The sequence below is a fragment of the Kockiozyma suomiensis genome (genome assembly GCF_038497685.1).
Source record: "Kockiozyma suomiensis strain NRRL Y-17356 unplaced genomic scaffold V2V93scaffold_17, whole genome shotgun sequence".
Classification (NCBI taxonomy): Eukaryota; Fungi; Ascomycota; class Lipomycetes; order Lipomycetales; family Lipomycetaceae; genus Kockiozyma; species Kockiozyma suomiensis.
The window spans coordinates 41,452-54,708 of NW_027117680.1; the positions used below are offsets into that span (position 1 = coordinate 41,452).

General features: G+C 43.1%; 5 protein-coding genes across 5 annotated transcripts; 4 read left to right on the plus strand and 1 right to left on the minus strand.

The window, feature by feature from the left end:
• Positions 1-1,409: 1,409 nt before the first annotated feature.
• On the plus strand, positions 1,410-3,168 carry V2V93DRAFT_328809 (permease for cytosine/purines, uracil, thiamine, allantoin-domain-containing protein; the record flags this gene model as incomplete). Its single annotated transcript, XM_066907606.1, has 2 exons — positions 1,410-1,512; positions 1,577-3,168. 2 exons carry the CDS (start codon positions 1,410-1,412, stop codon positions 3,166-3,168), a joined length of 1,695 nt encoding a protein of 564 aa, XP_066763305.1.
• A 94-nt stretch (positions 3,169-3,262) lies between these two features.
• On the plus strand, positions 3,263-4,927 carry V2V93DRAFT_339867 (uncharacterized protein). The gene is made up of 2 exons (XM_066907783.1): positions 3,263-4,089; positions 4,149-4,927. Exons 1-2 carry the CDS (start codon positions 3,605-3,607, stop codon positions 4,834-4,836), a joined length of 1,173 nt encoding a protein of 390 aa, XP_066763306.1. The 5' UTR covers positions 3,263-3,604; the 3' UTR covers positions 4,837-4,927.
• Positions 4,928-6,534, plus strand: V2V93DRAFT_375722 (uncharacterized protein). Its single transcript, XM_066911563.1, has 3 exons — positions 4,928-5,189; positions 5,251-5,466; positions 5,531-6,534. Exons 1-3 carry the CDS (start codon positions 5,061-5,063, stop codon positions 6,119-6,121), a joined length of 936 nt encoding a protein of 311 aa, XP_066763307.1. The 5' UTR covers positions 4,928-5,060; the 3' UTR covers positions 6,122-6,534.
• Positions 6,535-7,006: 472 nt separating this feature from the next.
• On the plus strand, positions 7,007-9,274 carry V2V93DRAFT_375726 (major facilitator superfamily domain-containing protein). The gene has a single exon (XM_066911564.1). The coding sequence runs from the start codon at positions 7,152-7,154 to the stop codon at positions 9,075-9,077; it is 1,926 nt and encodes a 641-aa protein (XP_066763308.1). The 5' UTR covers positions 7,007-7,151; the 3' UTR covers positions 9,078-9,274.
• Positions 9,275-10,995: 1,721 nt separating this feature from the next.
• V2V93DRAFT_361202 (uncharacterized protein) lies at positions 10,996-12,597 on the minus strand (the record flags this gene model as incomplete). The annotated part of the gene is made up of 1 exon (XM_066908155.1): positions 10,996-12,597. The coding sequence occupies one exon, from the start codon at positions 12,595-12,597 to the stop codon at positions 10,996-10,998; it is 1,602 nt and encodes a 533-aa protein (XP_066763309.1).
• Positions 12,598-13,257: the final 660 nt, after the last annotated feature.

Sequence of the window (13,257 nt, forward strand, 5' to 3'; positions counted from 1 at the left end):
CGATACGCAACTCGATATCTATCAGCCAGCGCAGCATGACATGCTGATGCCTCCGTAAACAATACTCAATTGCGGATTTGAGTAAATATATACCGTTAACAGGGCAGAGCGTTTTCTACAAGCTGCAAAAGGCTAACGCAGCTTGCCTAGAATTCTCTTCTGGCATTTCTATATGCGAAGTCAGCCAAAATACTCTTGGTACAATGACATTTGATTTAACTCTAGGCCTTTTCTGTTAAAATGCAGAGCACACTGCTCCACATGATGGCTCCACCTGGTGCACTGCTAATGATACTCTAATCCCTGTTTGTCGATTCATTTATTTTCACTGATTCAGATATTACTTGGCAGCACAGGGTTTCTCAATACTGACTACGATAAAAGCTCGAGCACGTCATTTGAAGCCGATAGATTGCAGTGATAACGATAACAATTTCTCTTTAACTTTGCTAGTAGATTGATATTCAATAAATACAATCCGTAGGGTTAGCAGGGCTGATTTCTGCGCTGCGCTTTGATGGAATTTGCTCTCATTCTTTTAAAGTGGTAAAGGTGTCTTATCGTCCACAAATGCCATATTGATAGAAAAGCAAGATAACTCATTATTAGTTTTGCTATCCGAAATTGTACAATTAGACTATCGCCCTAAGCACTGTGATGGAGATTGCAGATATCGATCGCATTAGCCCGATGATATTAGCGTTGCACTAATATGATGCTTAGTCTTGGGTAATAGCAAACTTTAATAGATATGGAGAAATGCGAAGAGCTCTGTTGCGCAAGCGAAATATATTGTACAGTTTTTATCTTATCGAGAAAGGTGTTAGACGCTAAATAGCCGGATGCGGATATTATTTCTGTATCAGGCTCGAACCAGATCTTGCTGAATACGCCCGTGCCTTGCTCGCTTCCCATGATAGTTTTTCTCGTTGTCTCGCAGATTCCTTTTCCTCGTTGACTTCACAAAAGAGTCGTTCGTTGAATCTAAACCAGGATCTACTGTGGCGGCAGCAGATCGTCGGCACGTGCACTTAATCGGGTGCACTTGCTGCAGGTTATCAGCCGTGGCCGACGGCGCGCATTCTTCACTGGTCGAAGCCAAGCCTCAGTAACCTTAATCGCCACGAATGCTCTCTTATCAGACTTTTGACGATTAATCTCGACCTGACTCTTGCCGTTTTGGTCCGTATTCGGTCAATGTAGAGTGTGGCTTCCTGTCTGAGGCTGGTGGCGTTTTATGGCGCCGTATCGGATAGCAATTGCTCTGCTACCGAAACTTTTGATTGATTGATTGACTTTTGTTTCGGCTTGACACGCAATTCAGCAGTCAAAAAATTCATATAAAGCGCTATTTGCCATCCCATGAATATGCATCTCTCCTTGCTCAATCTCTTCGCGCCCATCCGAAAATGTCGTCTACAGAAGATTCTGTATCCAAAGGCGGCGTATGGTCGCGCATACTTAAGCGCTGCCAGCTGGAATCTGCAAGCGAAGGTCGCAATTCGAATGCTGGTATGTCTTGCGAAATAGAACTCACTGCTAAGAAGCAATTTGGCTGACATCTTTCAATCTCCAGACTTGGATCCTGTCCCTGTTTCCCGTCGAACATGGCGCACTCATAACTACGTTATGTACTGGATTAGTGACAACTTCTCTCCTTCGGGATTTCGTAACGCTGCATCCTTAATGGAAGTCGGTTTATCATGGCGTGATTCGCTGCTATGCGTGACCTTTGCTCAATTGATTGTTGCGGCTGTTATTGTACTCAATGGTGTATTTGGTTCGACATATCATGTCAATTTCTCGATTCAGTCGCGCATATCTTTTGGATTCTACTTCAGTTATATCATGATTGTTATGCGTATGATTGTTGGTATCTTCTGGTATGGTATTCAAGCTTATACTGGGGGTGAGTGCGTTCGGTCGATGATTTATGCTATCTGGCCATCATTCCACAATGTCTCCAACACGATGGCTGCAAACGCTAATATTGACACACAAATGATGACTGCATATACTGTGTATTTTATTTTTATCTTGCCGCTTCATTTTGTTCCCATGCACCACTTAAAATGGCTTTTTACAGTAAAGTCAATTACAACCCCTATAATCGGGTTCGCCATCATGGGTTGGACTATTCACAAAGTCGGAGTCAGTGGAGATGAAAGTATATGGGCTCAGAAAACTACACTTTCCGGATCCAAACTTGCTTGGACTTTCTTGTCTGGTGTATATGCAAATATTGGTACTTGGTCTACACTTGCTGTTAATGTGCCTGATTTTACACGGTATGCCAAGAGTGACAAGTCTGCGTATATCACTCTGTTTGTCTTGCCAGCTACGGGATGTTTAATCACCTTTTTCGGTGTGGTAGTTGCATCTGGCTCGCAGATTCTCTATAACGAGATTTTGTGGGACCCGCTGTTATTCATCGATAGATGGACTAGCAGTGGCGGACGAGCCGCAGCATTTTTCTGTGCATTCTTTTTCTTGATTTCTCAAATCGGAGTGAATATTGCAGCGAATTCAATCTCGGCAGCGAATGATTTGAATTGCATCTTTCCAAAATACATCAATATCCGCCGCGGTCAGATCATTGTAGCTTTTATTGGATCCTGGGCGTTGACACCTTGGAATATTTTGACTTCCGCTCCAGCCTTTCTTAATTTCATGTCTGGATATTCGGTTTGGCTTGGACCTTTGGTGGGAATATTATTGTCAGACTATTACTTTGTTCACAAGAAGAAATATAATGTCTGGGAAATGTACGACAAAAACGGTATTTATCGATACAACAAGATTGGTACCAATTGGCGAGCAGTTGTTGCCTTTTTTGTCGGTTGGGTTCCTCTCCTGCCTGGATTCATTCCCACCGTTAATTCGTCGGTTACCGTGTCTACCGGAATCACCCATCTCTATAACCTTGGATATTTCTATGGAGTTGGAGCAGCTGCTTTGTCATATTATATTCTTTGCAGATTTTGGCCAGCTTTAGAGACATACGTGCCCTATCCTGTGTACCCAGATTCAGAAATTATTCAAGGACATGCCGTTGATGACTCTGGATCAATGGCTTACGTTGGAGATGGATTTGATGCTGTGGATGGCAATGAGAAAAAGGGATTTAGTTCTTCGAGTAGTCCAGTACATACAGATGAGAAGAGTTAGTCAGTTTTTATTGTCGGTTTTTCTGCAGAATAGAGTGTGCTATTGTAATACTAGCCTATGCCTTTTTTTTGGTAAAATATACCTAGTAGTCAAGAGTATCAGATAGCTTTATTATTTTCCGATAATTATGATAAGAGCCGCACGCTTTTGGTTGGGCTGTGGTGGTGGCTAGGGTACTTCAATGTCCAAAATGGGTTAGCCAAGCTTGGTCAACTTAGTGTATCTACAGATGAGCGCCATACTAGATTATGTCAAAAGAGATCCAGGCTAAGAGCTCTCCGGAATGCGATAAAATTCTAGCATCACATTAGTAGGGTTTTATTAACGGGTTTAGTAGGGTTGCTGTTATGGCCCTACACAGCCGTCGCCAGATGGGTTTGATAAACAAAGACAGTTCTTCCTTTGATCCAGCGCATTGGTACTGGAATATTGTATAATGCCAGCCAACACTTGTCTTGTATTTATGGCACGTATACCATTGAAGTTGGTGGTTTTGGCTGCTGTTGTTCTGTTCGGAATCACCGTTGTTTTTCTCGAAGCGCCTATACTTGGATCCAATCGAAAATTGTCGTCAGCAATATCCTCAGCTACCTCCAAACGCGATATCGTGCAGGATACTCAAAATTCTACTCTCGGTTTTGGTGCAATAGTATTGCTTTCGCTTCCTGCACGCACAGATAGACAGGATACGATATCGCTGCTTGCTGCGCACACAAACCTCACGATTACAGCGACTATTCCTGGCGTGCTCTCTGATGATGTTGATCACAAGGCGTATCCGTATGGAGCTGGCCGAAAGAAGTTTGAGAGCAAGAAGTTTTATCCATATCTCGGTAGTTGGCGGGGTCATATGAATTTATTCCGTTACATTGTTGACAATCGAATTGAAACAGCTCTTATTCTTGAAGATGATCTTGATTGGTACGTCATCCTTGTTTGATACTCAGCGTATATAGAGCCAATATTAATATGGTACTCAGGGATGTGCATATAAAAGCACAGTTTCAAGCTTTATCGCAAGCACTTCGTGAGTCCGATCTCCGAAAACCTTTCAGCGAGCATGAACTTGCCCATGCTCCATACGGATTAGATTGGGATATGATGCATTTTGCCTGCTCTCAAGTTCATATTGCTAAGCCTCCGCGTGATCGAGTTTTTACTAAATATGTCGACGAGAACCGGGCGCCATCGCGCGCGGCAAAGACCCTTTGTAACCCATATGGTTACTTTTGCTGGGACGGTTTGATGGAGCACGCGAAGTTGGAAGATAATGAGCGGGTGATCTATCCTACGTTTGAGTCCGTAGGATTGTCAGCCTTTGCTGTAACTTATACTGGTGCACAACGACTTCTATATCAACTGAGCTATAAAGAGCTGGTAGATACTCTTGATCGGTCAATTGCACATTTATTTATGACTGAAGCGCTACGGGGATGGACTATTATTCCTCCAATAATGGGTGAATTTAAAATCGATGGGGCGCAGGATACTAATTTGAATGCGAACGTTGGTAAGTTGCCAGATCGCAAATCTAATCTTCAGGGCCATGGACCTGCTTTGCGAAATAGTGTACGTGAGAGCTTGGTTAGTACATGGGACGACAAGGGTTCTAGTTACTGGACGGCCGAACTGAAATCCTGGGAAAAATATTCGAAACAAGAGCTGTAACTGCTAATGATAAATTCAAAGTTATTGACTAACAATGTACGTATATTAGCAGTAGACGACATAATCACAGAACTTACGTCATAGAAAGACTTAATTAGGGTGTTTAAGAGAGGGTTTTAGCCGAAAGAGAGGAGAGCGGATGACCCCGCTTAAAAAAGCAGCGCCGCTTCCGATACCAACAGCCGAAAATAAAACACGCTCACCACCCAGACCCACAAATTCTGATGATAGCAGCCATCGTTCGACGAGTCTCTTTATCTAATTATTCTTTTCGTGGGTCTGTTTTATATTCTAGAATGAGTGCATCTGAAGCCACTGCTGAGCGCGAGGCAAAGATAAAGCGCAATCCTCACGTACGAATTTGATGAGATTTAAGACAGAGCATCAGACTAACATCAGAATGGATATATACAGGGCGACTTCAATGAGGTGCAAATGTCGCGGCCTGAATTTGAGAGCGACGTACAGTTCCATTACACGCAAACTATAGATACTAAGTGGGTGCCAGGATCTGGCGCTAATAGTAATGAATGGCAAAAATACAAGAAGATTGCGGTTGATCCGTACGCTGAGGGCCGGGATCCTATGAATAACTATAAGCTTTTGATTGCAGGAATTGTGCCTCGTCCGGTGAGTGGTATTGCTGATGCGATAATAGTTGATGTGTCAAAGAGAAGCGAGCTAATAGATGTAGATTGGTTTTGTGTCGACTGAGTCAAAGGCAGGCATTCGTAATCTTGCGCCGTTTAGCTACACGACGTTTGTGCATCACGACCCGCCAATTTTCTGTATAGGATTTGCATCCTCTGTAGCGCAGGCAAAAGATACACTAGCAAATATCTTGGAGACGGGAGAACTTACTATTAACATTATTTCCGAATGGTTTGTTGAAGCTGCCAACTACACGTCGACGAACGCGCCACCGGAAGTATCGGAGTGGGATGTCAGCGGTCTGACTCCCCTTGCGTCGAAGAAAGTGAAGCCGCCACATGTAGGCGAGTCGGCATTTTCTGTTGAAGCAAAGCTTGTGACGCATCACGAGTGGAAGTCAAAGGTAGATGGTGAGCCCAACGGAACGTTGGTTATAGTCGAAGGTATAAACTTTCATATTCGAGAGGATGCTACTAATGAAAGCTTCACGACTTTGGATCCAGAAATTTTGAAGCCGGTATCGCGGTTGGGAGGAATCACATACGGTCGAACGACTCAGGCATTTGAGATGCTCAGACCATCGTGGGCTGATGAGGAAAAGAGAGCGGAGGTACAGCAAGCTCTAAAGGAATAATTCAAAAATTTGTAAATTCATTGGAATAAATCAGTGACTTGGAAGCATCAGTATTATAGCGACTGTAAATGTGCCAAATCAATTTTTAGAAGATACACTGAAGCTCGTTTATTTTCCAAAACCTTTCTGTGTTAATTAGTACAGCCGTGAATTCTTTCGTTTTACATTTATCAAGATCATATAGCTTCTCTAACGATGAGGCTGATGTTTTCTCAGAATCGTACTTGGAAAAGCATTCCATTGTCATGGAGTCTGCTACTTTTTAGCTAGTGAAGTCTTTACAATAGGGCGTTAGTGCTTTTGAAACTGTGCCTGCAAGCGAGCAACCGCACAAACTTTTTTCAACACGAAATGCACGTTTCGAAGTACGGCACGATTATCAGCAAGAGTGCTGTTTCAATCTTATATACAACAGTCAATGCTTAGTCCGTGCAAGTAGATTTTCTTCTCAAAAAACTGTATACAGCTTAAAAAGTGCTATTGAGTGCTCCTTCGATGACATCGGCTCTGCTTGGGTTGACTACTCGATCGCAGCAAACTGTTGGCAGAGCCGATAAACGAGCGAATAAACGGAAGCACAGCAAAATTCGTTCCCCGTCGAAAGTTTGTTTGCTTTTCGTGCTTGGCGGTGCTGAATAGGTTGGGAGATGGCCTCGACCGATGATCATCATCTTATCTTATCTGCTAACTCCCGCTCTGCATCGTCTTTGGGAGTTGTCCTGCTGCGCCCTTCAAAACTCTGGTATCTACTCTGATGCGGTTTTCTTACTGCATTTTTGCTGTTTGCTATTATTTTACTGCAGCATTTAATTAGGAAGCAGGTGGGCGTTGATCTAGCTTTCATCTCAAGCCTCAATCACAAACTTTAGATCCGCCAAGAGCATAAACTTTTGACACTCATCGGTTTTTTCCGGTCTCGACCTTCTTCCCTTTTTTGACATCAGTCTATAAATCTTGCTTGCTCGCATGCTTCTGATCAGCACTATAGCTTCCGATTTCCATCATCAGTCTACCTGCTCTCTCCGTCACAATGGCCGACAACGAGGAAAAGAGCGTCTCTTCAGCTAAGAACTCGTCGGCACAATATGCACCCTACAACCAGGCGGACCACCAGGAGGTAGATACCGAAGCAAAATCCAGCGAATTTATTCCTTACGGTGTCCGTCGGATCGAAATTATTTCTAGCCAGTACCAGAATATCTATGGCCGCATCGCCGTCTTCTTTTCTATCTTCCTTGTCGCTTACGGCTACGGTCTCGATGGCACTACTCGCTATACCTTTCAGACTTACGCTACCTCGTCCTACTCTAGCCACTCGCTTGTTGCTACCATAAACACCATCCGTTCGACCTTCGCTGCCGCTGCTTTACCCTTTATTGCTCGACTTTGTGATATTTTCGGTCGTATCGAAATATTTATTATTTCAGTACTCTTTTATGTCATCGGCACCATTATCGAGTCCCAGGCCTACGATGTCAAGCGTTTTGCGGCCGGAGCCCTCTTTTACCAGTTTGGTTATACTGGTTCTACTGTCGTCTTGCAGCTGATGGCCGCTGACTTTTCCTTCCTCAACTGGCGTGTGACTGCTTCTTTTGTCCCCGCTCTTCCTTTCATCATTAACACCTGGATCTCGGGTAACATTACTTCTGCTCTCGTCAATACGACTTCCAATCGCTGGTCGTGGGGTATCGGAATGTGGGCTTTTATCTATCCCCTTTTATCTATTCCCTTGATCTTGTGTTATCTGCACATGTACTACCTTGCTCGAAAGTCAGGAAAGCTCGCTGACGCTAAGCGTGATGATGGCACCCGCCGCACTACGGAGAGGCTCTCGTGGAACCCCAAGTCAATCGTCAAGGCTGCATGGGAGATGGACATCGTCGGAATCATTCTTTTTGCTGCTTCTTTATCATGCTTTTTAACCCCCTTCACTCTTGCCGGTGGAGCAAAAACTAGCTGGCAGAAGGGTCACATCATTGCACCTCTCGTCGTCGGCTTCTGTCTTTTCCCAGTTTTGGTTTATTATGAATATTATATTCAGTCTCGCACATTCCCCTGGATTATCAAGCCCTTGCTGCCTACCCACATGCTTGCTGACCGTGGTGTCTGGGCGGCAATGGGAATCGCCGTCTTCATTGACTGGGTTTGGTATATGCAAGGTGATTATCTCTACACGGTTCTTGTCGTTGCTGTTGGTGAATCCGTCAACTCGGCTACTCGTATTAGTTCGCTTTATTCTTTTGTCTCAGTCATTACTGGTACCATTCTTGGATTCCTAATTGCATATATCCGTCGCATTAAAGTCTTCATTATTTTTGGTATTAGCATGTGGTTTGTTGCCTTTGGATTGATGATCCACTACCGTGGCGGGTCATATGCGCACTCTGGTATGATTGGTGCTCAGTGTCTTCTTGGATTTGGTGCCGGTTTCTTCACATACCCTGCACAGGCCTCCATTGCCTCTTGCACTACTCACACTTACATGTCCACCGCAATCTCTCTCTATCTTTCCATGTACTACGTTGGCTCTGCATTTGGAACCTCAATTTCTGGTGCCATCTGGACCAACATTCTCCCTGAGAAGCTTCTCGATAACCTTGGTGACTCTACCCTTGCTACCTCAGTCTACGGTGATCCTTTCACTTTTGCGCTCACATATCCCATGGGTACCCCCGAACGCACAGCGGTTATTCATTCCTACTCGCAAACCCAGAAGATTCTCTGCATTGTAGGAATATGCCTTATTGTTCCCTTGTTTGCTTTTGGATTTTGTTTGCGTGATCGTGAGATGTTGAGCAATGAGCAGTCATATGATATCTCGGCTGTTGAGGAAGCGAAGGCTGAGCACTTGTCTTGGTCTGAGTCGATCAAGTCTCTGTTTAAAATCAAGCTCAACTCGCGCTCTAAGGATGAGAAGTTGAACTTGAAAAACACTCTTGCTTTCAAGACTCGTTAAACCGGTTAAAAAAATGTTTCGGCTCTAAAGAGAAATAATGTTTGGATTTGCTAATTTTTTTTGTTGTTGTAAAGTTCAATTCTTTAATTTTAATATTTAATGGTTCCTTTCTCATTTATCGATTACGGTGAATACACCGGTATTAGTTATGGCGACTATACCGGATATGTAATAAAAATAATATGTTGCTACTCAGATCATGATCAGAAATTATCAGATTATATCGCACGGTCAGCGCCTCTAAGACATTGTATTCAGGAGAAATGAATTAGGGTTAAGCACTGCCACTTGAATCACGCCCAATCACAAAAATGCGCCGAAGAAGACTAGTTTTTGACGCCGCAGGGCGCCAACTAGCTATATTAGCTTTTATTTTTATCTATGAGATGGCTTTTTCTTATTGTCATATTAACCGTTTGCGGCTGCGTCGGGGCGGCTCAACGGAAGCAATTTCTTTGCTACTGAGATTTTAGTAGGCATTGTTTCCGATGTATGTGACTAGCGATGGATAGGTAAAGTAGGTAAAATCGATGTATTTAGGATACTATTCTGATATTCTGTTTCCTCAATAATTAAGAAATTTGGAAAATTCAATAAATCGGATGTTGCTTATCAGAGAAGAAATTCATGAACGAAGTACAGGTTTGCGGTAGACAAGGGGCACAAGACTTCGTTTACAGTTTAGTATTCTAGGGTTCTATTAGCAATTCTCTAGGTTTGAAATCTTAGACAGAAAGTTTTTGCGCTGCTAGTTTAACTGCGTCATTTTACAAGGTTGTTGGCATAAGAATGCCGTAGTCATGGCTCGACGCCCAGAGTTATCTAAAAAAATTCTTTCTCAATGACTTCCCGATGCAAATTCGTAACTCTTCTGGATCCTTGCAATAAACGGGGTTCAGAGAAAGATGATCAGTCGATCACGCATTACAAAATAAATTGAGATGCAGCTCAAATATCGCGCAAGTTTATGGGCTTAGCCAACTTTCGCTGGTAGTCAGAAGACTCGGCTGATTACAATGGTAAAGAGGACGATGCCACCCGCTCAAAGTTTACTTATTGCCTAATGTAGATGCCCAGAGCCCCACAGCCCCACAGGGTCCTCGCCGAAAACTTTTTCCGGCGATTATCACACCTTTTTGTATCGTCAAATAATGAACAAATGTGCACTATTATTCGGGTATAGCAGCCTCTTATAGCATTCGTCTCCTAGAGTTTCCCATCTCAGATTGTTGGAGGCAAAACTATAAACTCTCTTGGTCTAGACACACTCCCATGACAGCTGCCGCAGCTGCCGATGAAACTATCCGATGTACAAAGTTTGCGGCAAAATGTCTCTCAAACTCGAGATAATTCATATAGGGATATTTGAGAAGTAGATGATCGAACTTTAGCTGTTAAAAAGATTAGGTAAGATAATGTGGCCTGCACTCACCGCTTCTAGACTCAATTACCATTATGGAGCTTTGGACTCATAATCGTATTCGACTACGGCATGAGAAAAGCTTTCCTCATGTCAATCTCTTAGCTGCATCTGAACCCACGGCGTGATTCACTAATCGAGCGAAGATGTCGGTACGCTGGATACTGATAGACACCATACTGTAGGGTTTGAGTGTAACGCAATTCAAACCTAGATTCCGGATTTTACAGTAAACCCTCTTCTCTATGGTAATTGACTAGAAAAGGCATAAAGAATAAAACTCAAAAAAGCAGATGTCTAGGGTCCCTGGCTAATTATGACACTATCAGATCGTTTACGATGCTGCCGCAAAGCTAACTGAATGAACTGCCAAAATTGTCTTTGACGGCTTGTTTGAAAGCGATAAGTTACCGGATTAAAAATTAATTATTACTTTTTTTGATCGCGTCATCATTATCAAAAAAAAAAAAGAAAAAAAAATCTATAAGAAAACCCACGTCATTCATTACATCCATTTTCCAAATCTGGCTTCTCTACAGCGTCTATCCCTGGCTTCCTGTCAATCTTCGCAGAAATGATATGAAGTAACGCACAAACAATTCCGAGTCCACTGAGGCCAATTCCAACATATAACGCACTTCGATATCCTTCCTTAAGATGAACCCGGTCCTTGTTGATCTGCGACTCAACTGTACCGGCTATGCCGAGTCCAATAGAAACCGAATAGTTGACGATAGTGTTAATCAGCGAACCAGCGATACCCTGATGCTCTTTCGTCATTGCGTCGCTGAGAATTATTGTACCTGATGGAAAAGACATATCCATTCCAAATGCAATAATGCAGACCCCGACAAAAGTTTGAGCCCAGTAAGTCTGATGAATTGGCATAGTTCCCATTAGAATGCACCCGACGCAGAATGCAATCATAGATACAAGTATAATATAGTTGGCACCAAATCTGGAAAGCAGGTAGCCTACTGAAATAGCAGCAATAGCCCCAGTAATACTAGCCGGAGACTGCATCGCCACAGTGAGTAGTATTGAGTTTTGGCGTAACTGGAGCGAGATCTGCCACCAGTAGTATATCCAAATACCAAAACTAGACCATCCCAAGCCAATAGATGCAAGAACAAAATATATCTCTTTAGGCAATTCTCGGATAGGCAGCAGAGGATATTCTGCCCACTTTAGCTCATTTACGATGAAGAGTGTGAAGAGCAAGACCCCGAGAACAAGCAGAACAGAGGTATACGGCACACTCCATCCGACATTAGAACCCTGATTCCAAGCGATATTGAAAAGTACCAGGCCAGTCACCCCTGTGGCAATTCCCACTGGATCAAGCTTGGCAATGTCGCTTCGATGAAATGATGATAATTCACTCTTATCCAATTCCAATGGAATGCAGTACGTACTAATCAAAGTCGCAAATGCCATGATAATCGCACCCACCCAAAAATTCCATGGCCACCATACAAACTGAGCAAAAATTCCCGCAAAGGTAGCGCCCATCAAAAACCCAAATGGAGCCACGGCTCCAAACACAGCAAATGCCATGTTCCTCCGCATACCTGGCTTATAGGCGCGACCAAGCAAAGCTAGTCCGTTTGGCAAAATCAATGCTGGTCCAAGTCCTTGCAATGCTCTGCAAAAATGAAATAGAATGGCATTGCAGTAAACCGAAAAGCCAGCAATCAGTGTCCATATCGCAAACCACACGTATCCTATCTGGAACAACTTACGTGATCCAAACAAATCTCCGAGACGCCCAGCGGGAAGAATAAATGTGCCAACAGTAAGTGAATATGATGCACAGAACCAGCTTAAATCTCCAGGCTTTGTAATATTGAACGAGGCACCAATATAATGAAGTGGTGCCAAAGCCTGCGCCAGACACGCCTGCGTCAATAGTTGACTGATTGCGATAATGCCAACAAAGCAAATCTCCCTGAACAGCGACATGCCCTCAAGAACTTTCCCAGTAGTCGAAAATGGTTGCAGTTCGCTTAATTCTCGGTCGGAATCGCTGCCGCCATCGATTACGCAGTCGGTTGTTGCTAAATCATTTGAAATGCTTTCAGATCTGCTGATCTTTACCATACTAAACTTGCAGATGGCTTGTTGTCTGCTTCAGTAGTTGTTATCAAATGGATTAGTATATCCGCAATAGCGCTCGTCAGCTATATATATAGCATAACGCACTCTATGTGGCAGGAAGTGATTCATCATGACGAACTTTGTTGTACCTAAAACTGAATCTTCAGAATGCTCTCCCGCTAGTATCTTCCGAGCCTCCGCGCTTCCGAATACGCTGTCTATCTCATCCCGTGTGCTTTGCGTAATTAATTACGTAATGTCTCGCTATATGATTTGTGTAAAGCTCGTCCTGTAATGAAATACACTGTTAGGGTTTGGTGTCAATACTATATTCTAATTTTGAGTTGCTTTCAACAGTTATTTTGCCTTTTCTTCCAATTATAGCAAGAATGGTCATAGTATTGATTATTATAACTTTCTGTCATTATTGATGCCTGGTCCCCTCTAATTTTAAGACTCTTAAACGTTGAGCTTCATTCTCAATCTTTCCACGACTATTTGTATTACTAAGTTATAACGTAATATCTTACTCTGTTTATTCTTACCTGATTTTTTAGTTTTTCAGATAGAAGTCGCTGGTTTACGACGACGCGTCTAGTTCATTTTTAGTGAGTTGGCTGCCATCAAGTTTTGTTCAGATATATTGAAGGGAAAATAAAGCTC

What these genes read in the sequence shown, in the direction of transcription:
- V2V93DRAFT_339867 (XM_066907783.1), top strand. Translation starts at nt 3,605, where the DNA reads ATGCCAGCCAACACTTGTCTTGTATTTATGGCACGTATACCATTGAAG. An exon ending in CTTGAAGATGATCTTGATTG is followed by an intron (nt 4,090 to 4,148) that starts GTACGTCATCCT and finishes TATGGTACTCAG; the next exon opens with GGATGTGCATATAAAAGCAC.
- V2V93DRAFT_375722 (XM_066911563.1), top strand. Translation starts at nt 5,061, where the DNA reads ATGATAGCAGCCATCGTTCGACGAGTCTCTTTATCTAATTATTCTTTT. An exon ending in AGATAAAGCGCAATCCTCAC is followed by an intron (nt 5,190 to 5,250) that starts GTACGAATTTGA and finishes GGATATATACAG; the next exon opens with GGCGACTTCAATGAGGTGCA. An exon ending in CAGGAATTGTGCCTCGTCCG is followed by an intron (nt 5,467 to 5,530) that starts GTGAGTGGTATT and finishes TAATAGATGTAG; the next exon opens with ATTGGTTTTGTGTCGACTGA.
- V2V93DRAFT_375726 (XM_066911564.1), top strand. Translation starts at nt 7,152, where the DNA reads ATGGCCGACAACGAGGAAAAGAGCGTCTCTTCAGCTAAGAACTCGTCG.